The sequence below is a fragment of the Podarcis cretensis genome, assembly GCF_951804945.1.
Source record: "Podarcis cretensis genome assembly, chromosome: 9".
NCBI classification, from domain to species: Eukaryota; Metazoa; Chordata; class Lepidosauria; order Squamata; family Lacertidae; genus Podarcis; species Podarcis cretensis.
The window spans coordinates 74,040,739-74,054,157 of record NC_137178.1 but is presented as its reverse complement, the minus strand read 5'-3'; the positions used below and the strand labels follow the sequence as shown (position 1 = coordinate 74,054,157).

At 45.4% G+C, this 13,419-nt stretch overlaps 1 protein-coding gene and 1 long non-coding RNA gene across 2 annotated transcripts in view; one reads left to right on the top strand and one right to left on the bottom strand.

Moving 5' to 3' along the window:
- Positions 1 to 13,419, top strand: part of LOC307224699 — a 476,766-nt gene that overhangs the window by 39,330 nt on the left and 424,017 nt on the right. The window lies entirely within an intron of this gene.
- The window catches only part of PROM1 (prominin 1), a 109,420-nt gene that overhangs the window by 28,619 nt on the left and 67,382 nt on the right, over positions 1 to 13,419 (bottom strand). The window contains exons 9-12 of the mRNA XM_079991773.1: positions 12,678 to 12,767; positions 8,380 to 8,597; positions 6,856 to 6,930; positions 4,757 to 4,820 (exon numbers count right to left, since the gene is read on the bottom strand). Of these exons, the coding sequence (XP_079847899.1) occupies positions 4,757 to 4,820; positions 6,856 to 6,930; positions 8,380 to 8,597; positions 12,678 to 12,767 (447 nt within the window). The remainder of the gene's footprint in view (positions 1 to 4,756; positions 4,821 to 6,855; positions 6,931 to 8,379; positions 8,598 to 12,677; positions 12,768 to 13,419) is intronic.

The window sequence follows — 13,419 nt, the reverse complement described above, 5'->3', positions numbered from 1 at the left end:
TCAATATGCATTAAAAGTAATTTTGAATTTTAAAAGCCAACCATTGTGTCAACATATGCCAAAATGAACCCCATTTCAAAAATTTAGTGTCTCTACATGAAATCTTAGAGTTCACATGCCCCCCAAATCGAGGTATATCTCTTTTCACTGAGATAACATGCCATAATCATTCTATTTGAGAAGTAAAGTACTTGGAACTGCTGTCACTTATTTTATTCATCTGCACTGAATCCGTTGTAAGCGTGGGACACAAGTCAGACCAAGTGTGAAGACAGACAGACAGACATATTTAAGGGGAAGTGTAGAAGAAGAACACCAGTGAATCAAAATCCATATGGCTTCCAGTATTTTTATATAACACACGTGTGTGTGTGTGTGCACCTGTGCACATGCGTTCAATTTATCACCTTTAATGAAAAACCAACGTGAATAACTGGGAAACTGCTTCAAGGACTGAGATATATCAATATCAACTACAGTGGATGCTCGGGTTGCGAACGTGATCTCTGCGGGAGGCACATTTGCAACCCGCAGCATTCGCAACTCGCAGCACCGTGTCTTCGCACGTGCGGGTTGCGATTCTGCGCATGCGCAAAGCACGATTTAGTGCTTCTGTGCATGTGCGAGCTCCGAAACACAGAAGTAACCCGTTCCGGTACTTCGGGGTTCAGTGCGGTGCGCAACCCGAAAACATGAAAGCATCTGTAACCTGAGGTATGACTGTACAACTGGCTTCCCCCTTTTAAAAATCAACCACATGGAAAATGGCACACAATGTATGTTAATCAGAAACGGCCGCTTACCCGGTAAAGGGGTCGTGGCAGTTGTGACCCGGTGTGGCGGTTCCCCCTCCTCCCAAAGCCACGCCATATTTGTCCCTGGGCCACCACAGTGCCTGCTGGGTTCCCGCCAAACCCAGTTTTGAAATTTCTGGCCAATCCATGGCGGCCTTGGTGGGACGGGCCAATCGGAGCAGATTCACTCTGCTCCAGGAGTACAAAAAGGGGCTGGCGCTGCTCTCAGCTACACAGTCACCCCCAGAGCGTCACCCACCCAGCCCACCCTCTAATCTTGTTTTCTTGCAGGCTAACCTTTGCTTTCCAGGCACGCAGGCGTTGCTCTGGTCATACGATGGTTGCTGTTTTCAGAGCAGGGGAGGAATTTCCCCCGTTCTGCAGGTTTTGCCTTCCCCATAGAAATTGTCAGAACTTTGGCGGTTTAGACCTTGGGCGGAATCCTTCAGTCAAACATCTGAAGAAGGGGTGAAATGGTGACTCACCCTGTGGCAATAACAGGGTACCCCGTTAGAGGGGTCATGAGGATAGTCTCTGTCCACAAGTGCACGGCAGAGGGGCCACAGAGCTACCTTCAGCGATTTGGGAGGGACCAGCTGTATAAACCCGTGCTTTGCGTTGGTCCCATAAACTGCTACTTGACCCTGTCATACCTCAGACGCCCAGCTGAAGGCTGAGAGGGATACCTGCCCAATGCCCCTTGCAGGGCGTTCCTACACCTGAATTCAATAAAGTTGTGGCCATTTTAATCCCAGATATATGTTGTCGTGTCTTTTCCTTTCAACGCGAGGCCTGGCTCCTGGGGGAGGGGGTGTGCGTCTGGGTTCGCAAGGAGTCAACTTCTATAATAATTATAAAAATTATTATTTATTATTTATACCCCGCCCACCTGGCTGAGTTTCCCCAGCCACTCTGGGCGGCTTCCAAGAAAGGATTAAAAATACATTAAAACATCAGACATGAAAAACTTCCCTAAACAGGGCTGCCTCCAGATGTCTTCTAAATGTCAGATAGTTGTTTATTTCCTTGACATCTGACAGGAGGGTGTTCCACAGGGCGGGCGCCACTACTAAGAAGGCCTTCTGCCTGGTTCCCTGAAACCTCACTTCTCGCAATGAGGGAACCGCCAGAAGGCCCTCGGAGATGGAACTCAGTGTCTGGGCTGAACGATGGGGGTGGAGACGCTCCTTCAGATATACTGGACCGAGGCAATTTAGGGCTTTAAAGGTCAGCACCAACACTTAGAATTGTGCTTGGAAATGTACTGGGAGCCAATGTACGTCTTTCTACTTCCACCGTTGTTTCCACCACTCTATACATGTCATGTCTGTCTTCACCCAGTGCTGAACAGTTTCGAGTCCCAATAATTTCAATGGGAAGAATGAAAACAATGGTGCTTCACAAGCTTAGTTTTGTTATAATTCTGCCCTTTGCTTTTACTCCCCTTCTCAGGTACAGGAGCATGAAGATTATTAAAGCTTAATGCATATTAATAGTAACTGAGAAATAATGATCTTGCTTTGAAAGTCCCCCAGGTTGAAAAATTAAGGAGGAACATGACATTTTGGGGGGGAAAGCTTGGCATTTCTTGATGAGTTGCACAGTATGCCATATGCATATATACATACTGTGAATTGCTTTTTGCAAACTTACAAGGTACGGCTGGTTATATTGGTAGAACAGGTCCACAATGCAAGAATAAAAATTGAGAGAGGTTAATAAATATTTTCTCACTCTGGATACACCAACCCATGCCCATCTGGAAAACGCTAGCATGTTAGCTATTTTAATAGTGCTTGGGGGCTTAGTTCTGGAACATTTATGGGTTAGTGCAGAGCTTAACTGAAAAGGAAGAAACCTGCAATTATTAAGAGATAGTCTACATTTCTTCAGGTTTTATTTGGGACATGTATATCATTTCTAAATGTGCCTACTTGTAAACAGTGTTATGCCTATGGCGCCCATGTTCCTAAGCTATGAGCCCCCTCTTGTTAGATATGAACAAACAGTCTTGCATTTGTGTCATAAAAAACATTTGCCAACAGTTCAGCTCTCAGAGAGTGCTAATGCCAGCCCTCTTTTGCGGGTGAGGCAGTCTCTCCTCTCCAGGTAAACGTAAAGGGACCCCTGGCCATTAGGCCCAGTCGTGAACGACTCTGGGGTTGCGGCGCTCATCTCGCTTTATTGGCCGATGGAGCCGGCGTACAGCTTCCGGGTCATGTGGCCAGCATGACTAAGCCGCTTCTGGCGAACCAGAGCAGTGCACGGAAATGCGTTTACCTTCCTGCCGGAGTGGTACCTATTTATCTACTTGCACTTTGACGTGCTTTCGCACTGCTAGGTTAGCAGGAGCTCAGCCCGTCATGGGGATTCGAACCTCCAACCTTCTGATTGGCAAGTCCCAGGCTCTGTGGTTTAACCCACAGTGCCACCCACGTCCCCTATTCTCCAGAGCAAAGCAATAAAGAAGTCCCTATGCCTTGGGGAAGGGAAACAGAATAGCAGGTGCCAACAAAGATTGGCATGTCCCCAGCAGGCTACCCATTTTGCACAGAGTGCCATTTTCCTCCTGTGAAATCCTGGGGTTGCAGCCTTCCCATCTTCTCCAAAGTGAGGGTTGGGGTTCTTCCTTGGAGGAGAGGCAGCAGCCGCTAGACGGCATGGGCTGCAAGAAGAATAGAGGCAAGGAACCTCCTCGAGATGGGCTACGTCTGCCCATATTCCACTCCCAACAATTTGAGTACCCCCACGTTAAGAACGTCCGAGTTCTCCTCCCATCTACATTCATGGCTAGCTTATGCTTTTTTTTATTATGAAGGTTGACCTCTGGCCTCTGAACCACTATCTAGAGACCAGAATGGCCACTGGAAATTGAGAAAATTGCCACCCATGATTTAAGGGATCCTACACAAAGACTGAAGCGACGTGGGTGGCGCTGTGGGTTAAACCACAGAGCCTAGGACTTGCTGATCAGAAGGTCGGCGGTTCGAATCCCCGCGATGGGGTGAGTTCCCGTTGCTCGGTCCCTGCTCCTGCCAACCTAGCAGTTCAAAAGCACGTCAAAGTGCAAGTAGATAAATAGGTACCGCTCCAGCGGAAAGGTAAACGGCGCTTCCGTGCGCTGCTCTGGTTCGCCAGAAGCGGCTTAGTCATGCTGGCCACATGACCCGGAAGCTGTACTAAAGCAAGATGAGCGCTGCAACCCCAGAGTCGGTCATGACTGGACCTAATGGTCCTTTACCCTTTACCCTTACCTTGCACTAAGACTGAATACCAGTGCTAAACCATTGTGTTTTTTAGGTCTTATGTCAGTGTACAAAGATGGGGGGAGTGTACCTCACCACTGCCAGACCACAGTAAGATCCTTATACTCTTCTTTCAACCTTCCCCCTCTCCCCTCCCACATTACTCATGTTCCTTCTGGTACTTAGCATCCTCCACAATTGCCTTCACCCAAAGAGCTCCTTGACCTCTCCCTACATTGTATGGACACAGTCAGCACTCTTAAGCCACATTTTGATGCCCCTTCCCTTCATCTTATCAACAGAGTCTCACTTGTGAGTAGATTAGACTATGATTTCCTCTCCTAGCTGGGAGAGTGTTTCGGGTCATGGCATTCCACTGCTCCTGGGTCAGCTACTAAGAAATCATGACTCCCCCATCCATCTCTTCCTTCTTCTTTCCCTGGAATGAAGCCTTTGCCATAGCCTTGATGCAGTGAATATCTCCCTCAACCCACCGCAATCAAGGAAATACCCTTCTTCAATAAAAAAAGTAGTCAATTTTATGATTAAACATTGCCCAAATGGAGAGGAGCAACCTATATTTTAATGGCTTTTCTTTAATAGTTCTGATTTAGATAAGAACTTCCCTAACTAAAAAATAGATGATACTAAAATGATAGCTCACACCAATAATTTTAACCAATCCAGTTGGAGAACTAATTATCTCATCCTCCTTACCTGATAAAATGTTCCTTGTCTGATTGAGCACCAAATCAGGTGTATCATTAAACGCTGCATAACCCTGGAATAAAAAACTGAGATGTCCAACGGTGTCTTGACAACAAAATATCAGTATGCTTATTTCTACCTTTAAAAGGGCCACATGCAAAAAGTTCACCACATTTTAAAGTTAGCTTTTTGCAAAGGAAGCTGGGCTAACCTGGAAGCTGGGCTTATTCTATCAGACTGTGCCACAAGCTTTCATAGTGCTGATGCACACTCACTATACGTCTGGTTCATGCTACCAGTGACAGCCTTTCCACGGTGCTAGACAGACCACCTCTCTCTCCTATCAGACACTTCAAACAATGTGGAGGCCTCAGTTCTCACACAGATGCCTAATCACACAAATGACATGTGCATGCTTGCTCTCTCAGCACGTTTTCACAGTTGGGTGGGTGGTATCACATGAGTAGACATCATTATAGAATACTTGGGCTTACATATTCTTGGAGGTGTGTAGGGATAATGCTTATTTGAAGAATCTATGAACTTCATTGCCCTGAACTGCCTGTGTATTATATGGAATGCGTATTTTTGCTTGTGTGGATTATGGAAATGTATGTCAAGCTGGCATGCCTTGTTGCAACCCATGGGGGGATTTCAGAGATAACTTAGAGGCCTAGCAATTGCACTGACACTCTAAACATCAACAGAAAGGCACCCACAATTGTGTCTGCCCTGCCGTTCACATCCCTTGTCTGCGGGTGGGAGATTTAAATGCATCTGGCTCCAGGTCTAATGCTACAGTGAGGGGGGTGGAAATTGATCCCCTGCTAAATTTGCCCGTTTGCCCTCTGACGAAGAAATGACCAGTCCATAATTTTAATGGTAGGTTTATTGTAGCTGTGAGAGACAGAATAACAACAGGAAAAACCCCAGAAACCCAGAAGACAAAAGTCAGAGATTGATATGTATTATAATGAGTGAAATAAGTATTTGATCCCTTTGCAAAAAGATGACTTAGTACTTGGTGGCAAAACCCTTGTTGGCAATTACAGAGGTCAGACGTTTCTTGTAGGTGGCCACCAGGTTTGCACACATCCCAGGAGGTATTTTGTCCCACTCCTATTTGCAGATCCTCTCCAAGTCAGTAAGATTTTGAGGCTGATGTGTAGCTACTTGAACCTTCAGCTGCCTCCACAGATTTTTGATGGGATTAAGGTCTGGAGACTGGCTAGGCCACTCCAGGATCTTAATGTGCTTCTTCCTAAGCCACTCCTTTGTTGCCTTGGCCGTGTGTTTTAGGTCATTGTCATGCTGGAATACCCATCCTCGACCCATTTTCAATGCCCTGGCTGAGGGAAGGAGGTGCTCACCCAAGATTTGATGATACATGGTCCCATCCATCGTTCCTTCGATGTGGTGAAGGTGTCCTGTCCCCTTAGCAGAAAAACACCCCCAAAGCATAATTTGTCCCCCTCCATGTTTGACGGTGGGGATGGTGTTCTTGGGGTCATAGGCAGCGTTCCTCCTCCCCCAAACACGGCGAGTTGAGTTGATGCCAAAGAGCTCGATTTTGGTCTCATTTGACCACAACACTTTCACCCAGTTCTCCTCTGGGTCATTCAGATGGGCATTGGCAAACTGCAGACGAGCCTGTACATGTGTTCTCTTGAGCAAGGGGACCTCACAGTCTCTCACAGCTACAATAAACCTACCATTAAAATTATGGACTGGTCATTTCTTCGTCAGAGGGCAAATTAAGCAGGGGATCAAATACTTTTTCCCCTCACTGCATGTACCAGAGCAAGTAAAACAGCCCCAATGTAGTTTTATTTTATTATTTTATGTAAGCTGCCATGGGAGTCCTTCTGAATCAACAGGTGGGATAGAAATTTAATAAATAAGGCATGCCTCCAATTTTACTTTAGGAAAGTGTAACATTGGCACAAAGGCTGTGCACCTCCCCTTGTCTTATGTTCCTTGGTACACAAAGATACTCGAGCATCTATTTGCTGACACATTTTCTTAAGGTGCAAAATTCCACAGCTTCTGGAGCACCAGGTGTTACCCTGTAATTAGAGTAAATGGATTTATACCTTCTAGTAACATACCTTTTGAACCAGACTAGAGAGGTCTGTTTTAAGGACTTCATTTACTTTGGCAAGTTGAGCATTCACTCCCGGCAACTGAAAGGAAGAAAAGAGATGTTAAAGTTAGTTTTAGTCTGTTCATCATTTTTTTTTTTTTTAAAGTCAAGTCTTCCTTTGTTCTTTGCATCATTTGTTCAGCTTCACTGTAATCCCCAATATCATCCTGTGGGCTTCCCTCTCCTGCAAAAAAAATGGTTAAATAATGGCAAACAACAGCAACCAAACTTCCCCTACAATATCCAGCCCCTGAAAAGCACTGGGCATGTTGTGTACTTGTCAGCTGCCCTGTATGTGCTGAGAATACATTCTAAAATATGATCCCAAGTCTGCTGCAACATGGAACCACAGAATTTTAGAGTTGAAAGGGATCGTAGGGAATCTTTTGCAGGAATCTTCTGCCCAACATGGGGCTCAAACCCCTGACCCTGAGATCAAGATACTCGTGCTCTACTGACTGAGCTACCCGGGAAGAAAGGCTCTTCAGCAGGCAAATCAATATGGAAGAGGTTTCTAAAGGGTGGAGTGTTTTTAAGGAGGTGCTGTGCCTGCCAACCTAGCAGTTCGAAAGCACGTCAAAGTGCAAGTAGATAAATAGGTACCACTCTGGCGGGAAGGTAAACGGCATTTCCATGTGCTGCTCTGGTTCGCCAGAAGTGGCTTAGTCATGCTGGCCACATGACCCGGAAAAACTGTCTGCGGACAAACATCGGCTCCCTTGGGCAGTGAAGCAAGATGAGCGCCGCAACCCCAGAGTGGTCCGCGGCTGGACTTAACTGTCAGAGGTCCTTTACCTTTACCTTTTTTATGCTGGCCTAGGTCTCACTGACATGGTAAACCCATGTCTGGGGTGTACCACATCAGACTGCAAATAGGGGCTCACATGAGTTTCCCTGCACATAAAAAACATTCCCTGGTCAAGGAAAAACTTGCACACCAGAGAGAAGGTTAGACGAGAACCACCCATACTCATCAGCACCTTGTTTTCCATGTCCAATGAGCATTTTTTTCTGGAAAGGTACTTGGTCACGAGGCCCTACCTTCAGTCTGAATAGACTGAGGGAACTGACCTGGATTCTGTAATCATCATCAGAAGCCCTTCTTCATGTGCCTCCCCCTTTAGAGATCCAGAAGGCCTTTTCTGCAGTGGCCCCCCATTTGTGGAAGTCTCTCTCTTGCCCGATGCCTCCATTATACATCTTTAGGCACCAGGTGAAAATGTTTCTCCATAGCCTGGCCTTTGAATGATTGACATTCTATGGCCTTTTAAATGTGTTTGTGGGAAGTAGGGTTGTTTGGTTGTTGCTCCAATTTTTTTACTAAGCGTTTTGTGTTTTTATTTTGTATTTTTTGATGCTGAGAACTTCAGACGAAGGGTGACATGCAAATTCATTCATTCATTCGATGGCTAGAAAAAAGGCCGGCTTCTGATTGAGAATTAGGCCGCTGAGAAGAACTGCTGGAATGCTGATGGAATATCTTCCTCACCTTGCTGAAGTTGGCATTGATGTTTAGCTGATCTAAGGAATTCCTGATGACATTGCAGGTGGATGCTGCCTGGGCAGCTGTGCAAGCTGAATCCCCGAGTGTGTTGATCAGGTGCTCTTTAACATCTGTCAGGTTGGCATGCAGTCTCTCAGTGCCCTCTTGCAAGACCTCCACAGACACGCTCACGTTCTCCAGAGCCTCCTTTGTTTCTCGAATAGCTGGGATGATTGAATTGAAAACAAAACGAAACAAAAAAACACCCAAGAACTTTAGCCATATGGTAGGTGGCCATACGTCTGGGAAAGCCTGAACATGTCCTCTTTTGGGGGGCCCACATTTCCATCCGGGTGGATTTTTACATTTTAAAGGAAATGTACAGGGTTTTTTTTTTTTAATTTGGGGGGGCAGTTTGGCTCAGGCTTGGGCAGCTTGGGCTGGGGCTGCTCTGCATGTGTTATGTACTGAGCTGAATAGGATCCAAATTGCAGCAGTCTGATTGGTCCTAGAACAATGCAGCAGTATGATTGGTTGGCAGGAACCACCCAATCATGCTCCAGATATAAGTGAATCCACAACCTGATTGGCTTACAGTAGAATTCCAGAATTAGCCAATCATGTGCAGCCCATTGTGTAAATAATGTATATAAAGCAGATACTTTGAGGGGACTTTCATTCATTCCTCCTCACCACTATGAGCTGAATAAAGAGCATGGAATCACTTTGTGACTCTGAGTATATTTCAGCATGCTACAGCCGCTGCCAGCCCGAGCTGGGGAAAGAGGCACGCAGATGCGGCGGCTTCGCGCGCCTGCACATCTCTTTCCCCGACTCAGGCTGTCCTCTTTTTTGCTCTCCAATTTTGGCAACCCTACCCTATGGCTTAGACACCATCTGTGTGCATCATCTAGCTACACAGAAAGGACTACTGCCAGATCAATGTACCAATACTACAGTTAAGAGGACAACACAGTTCTGGAAGGAGAGCTTGAAATTCGCAAGCCACATTTGTTACCGAAGTCCTCTAATCATGTTCTATCACTAGAGTCCCAGTTAGCACCAGTTTCTCTGGGACGGCCATTTACAAAGCGAGTAAGGGATGGTGGACTGGAGCCTCAAGACCCGCTCCTGAATTTGTCTGCTGGCAAGTAAACTTTCCCTGATTCTTGGTTGCTTGCTAAGTGGGGCCAAGCAAGCTCTTTTCAAGGGTAGCGGAACAAGTTCAGGAGCTTCTAGATGCCAAACAAGCTACAATATCTACTTCCACTGAAATAAACATATTATTACAAGCTACGTTTATTGGAATCAGAAACATGAACAACCCCTTTATATCCATATCTAATATCTAATCCACAATTAACAACTGATCACATGAAACAATGGTTTGAAGTGTGTTTATAAACTATGGTTGCGTTAACCAGCATTCTAGCCTCTCTGGCTCTCACTTCCTTTGCATACCCTCTGGGATTCATTCAAAAAGAAATGGTTTCACTGGACATTTCACAATATTAATCAGGGTTAAAGCAGCAAGAAGCCATGATTGCCATCAACCATTGTTAAGTGTCGACTATTGTCTGCACCAGGGAAAACACGAAGAAGGGAAACAACATCCCCCTCCATTTTTGTTACCCTAAAAATGTTTTTCCTCCCATTCCTGTTCATCCAATTTATTGCTAGCCCAAACTCAACTTGCGCACTGCAAGAGAAACACAACAAGCACACTTGCCTATGAACTCTAGCTAGCTTGCCATCCCTCCCATTATCCACACACAGTCGTGCCTTGGAAGCTGAACGGAATCCGTTTCGGAAGTCCGTTAGACTTCCAAAACATTCGGAAGCCAAAGCGTGGCTTCTGATTGGCTGCAGGAAGCTCCTGCAGCCAATCGGAAGCCACGGAAGCTCCGTCGGATGTTTGGCTTTCAAAAATAGTTCGCAAAATGGAACGCTTCCGGATTTGCGGTGTTTGGGAGCCAAAACTTTTGAGAACTAAGCTGTTCAAAAACCAAGGTATGACTGTATCTGCTATGCTGAACTGACAATGTACAACATAAGTTTCCAAACTTTTCATGTTAATGGCATGCATCATTTTGCGAGACAGTAATGCAGTTTTACCAGCAAATCAGAGGTTAAACTAGCCTCTTTCCAGCCCTGTGAGGAGTGCAAGTGTCACATGACACACGTTCATACAGCATCTGACACACTAACGTGTCGCAACACACAGTTTGGAAAGCTCTGGTGTACAAGTTATTACCCACAAACTACAAGTCCTATAGCTTCAATCCACAGCCTGCTTACTCCAGATCAGAGTTATTTCCCAGAGTATATTAGCTATAGTTTGCAGCTAATAACTGGTTAGCCTTTGCTTTTGGGATCCGTCCTATGGAGCCAAAACAATAAAGGGTTGAACAAAAAAAGAAAGATGACAACGAAACAAACTGCACAAGGGGGATTAAGCAAGGAAGACATTTAACACGAGTCATTTGTGATATTTTACCTTTAATGGCCCTTTCCACTTTGACTTCAAGACAAACAGAGAAATAAAGCAAAGAGCGGAGGATGAGAAAAGGTTTTGGTGAGGTATGCAAACACAGTTGCCAACACACAGCAAAATAATAATAATTATAGAGAGAAAGAGATGCCTCTCCACTGACACAAAACCATTTAAGGTATCCTGTACCAGGACATTATCTTCATACAGAATAGAGTCTAATTACAGCCTTGGTCCAGTATACCTGAAGGAGCGTCTCCACCCCCGTCGTTCTGCCCGGACACTGAGGTCCAGTGCCGAGGGCCTTCTGGCGGTTCCCTCACTGCGGGAAGCCAAGTTACAGGGAACCAGGCAGAGGGCCTTCTCGGTAGTGGCACCCGCCCTGTGGAACGCCCTCCCACCAGATGTCAAAGAGAAAAACAACTACCAGACTTTTAGAAGACATCTGAAGGCAGCCCTCTTTAGGGAAGTTTTTAATGTCTGGTGTTTTAATGTATTTTTAATATTTTGTTGGAAGCTGCCCAGAGTGGCTGGGGAAACCCAGCTAGATGGGCGGGGTATAAATAATAAATCTTCTATTATTATTATTATTATTATTATTATTATTATTATTATTATTATTACAGACCATGTCTGGAACTATGTTTTTGGCAGCAGAACCAGGTCTGGAAACATAGGCTTCCAAACACCTTGAAAGTGTATTGTCCAAAACCGTTTTGAAGTCTGTATTGTGATATTGGTTTCATAATTTTTTACCTGGCAATATATTGCGAGTCAGGGTGTGCGTGTGTGTGTGTGCTATGCAAAAATTATGATGTGGGGAAACCCGTGAAGCCAGCCAATGCCACTTCATAGCTCCACCTTATTTCAGACATTGTGATATGTCAATATATGGCAACGTTTAGCTGGTGATAACTTGCAATGTTGAAAACCAGATATCGCCCAGCCCTAACTTTTCCTCCACCCACCCCAAAACTGCCATTATTGTTATTGTTATTTGAATTTATATACCACCCTAAACCCAGAGGTTTCAGAACGGTTTATCCAGTGTGTTTTTTTCTGGGGAAGACGCAGGGGTATGCATACCCCTAAACATTTTGTGAATCTCTGTACTTTTGTCCATTTACTATATTTACTTTTCCAGATTTGAACTATAAAATGGTGATTTTCTTGAGTCAAAATGAGAGTACCCCTAAACATTTTTTTAGTGGGGAAAAAGCACTGGGTTTAACCCAGGGGTCAGCAACCTTTTTAAGCTGTGGGCCGGATCTAGCATCCCTCAGACCATGTGGTGGGCTGGACTATATTTTGGGGGGGAAATGAATGAATTCCTATGCCCCACAAATAACCCAGAGATGCATTTTAAATAAAAGGACACATTCTACTCATGTAAAAACACGCTGATTCCCGGACCATCCATAGGCCGGACTGAGAAGGCGATTGGGCCGCATCTGGCCCCCGGGCCTTAGGTTGCCTACCCCTGGTTTAACCCATGATATGACAGTGACACCTCCAGAATCCCATTTGGGGAAAAGCTGAGGCAAGGTTAAGCAGCTGCACACTCCTAAAAGTTTAATTTATTAAAATAAATAAATGACCGCCTTGTGGATTTTTAATCCAAAGGGACTACATTACGAAAACATAACAAAATATTTCGAAGTGTGTGCAGTCCAAGCTGCATGGCAGGGCTGTCATTCAACCAACGTGGGAGCCCAGGGAGCGTGAAATGAGTTGATCCCTGCCGTACTGCAGAAGCTCCCATCAGAACCTATGAAGTGGACAAGTAGATTGGCAATGACAGTGTTCTCTTTACCTCCTGCCATGGTTAGGGCTCCATCGAGCGCTGGGCGCACCTCCTTTGCCAGCTGCTCTTGCACTCTTCTGCCAAGCAACGGCCCAACATCTGTTAGAAAAGGACACAGGGAGAAATAATCCAATCTAAATGGCTGCTTGATACAGTTGGGCATTGTGAAGTTAACATATGAGAGTGCTGGAGGTGAAATAGTTAAACAGGTTACCCAATCAGGACCCAGGGGGGTGGAGTCAGAGGGACTATAAAAGCAGCTCTGGGGGGAGTTCGTGGAAGAGTTTGTTGGGAGTTGGTTGGAGTGGGAGTGAATTGCGATAGAGTCTGTGGGTAGGTTGAGTTAGTGTAGTGAAACAGGCTGAGTCTAGGCTAGGCAGACAAGTAAATATCTGAGAGGTGGTTTAGTGAGGGAGACCAGGTAGCAAAAGTTATCAGTCTGGATAGGCACCCCATGAATGTAATTGACTGATACTGTTTATGAAACTACACGCCTGTTAAACTGCAATAAATAAACAAAAGTTTATGTTTCAATTTAACCCTGACTGGACTCAGTATTGTCCCAGGTAGGGCCTGGGTGGTGGCAGCCAGAAATAAAGTGGTGGCACCCAGATGATGAAACGTCTGGGGATCCTGTGTGATCGCCACAGGCATCACCAACATGGCATGCAATGATTAAATGCTAGTAGACTGGACTAGCACATTTTAGCATAGAGCTGGTGTCTTTTATATCCCCCCCCCATAAAAATTC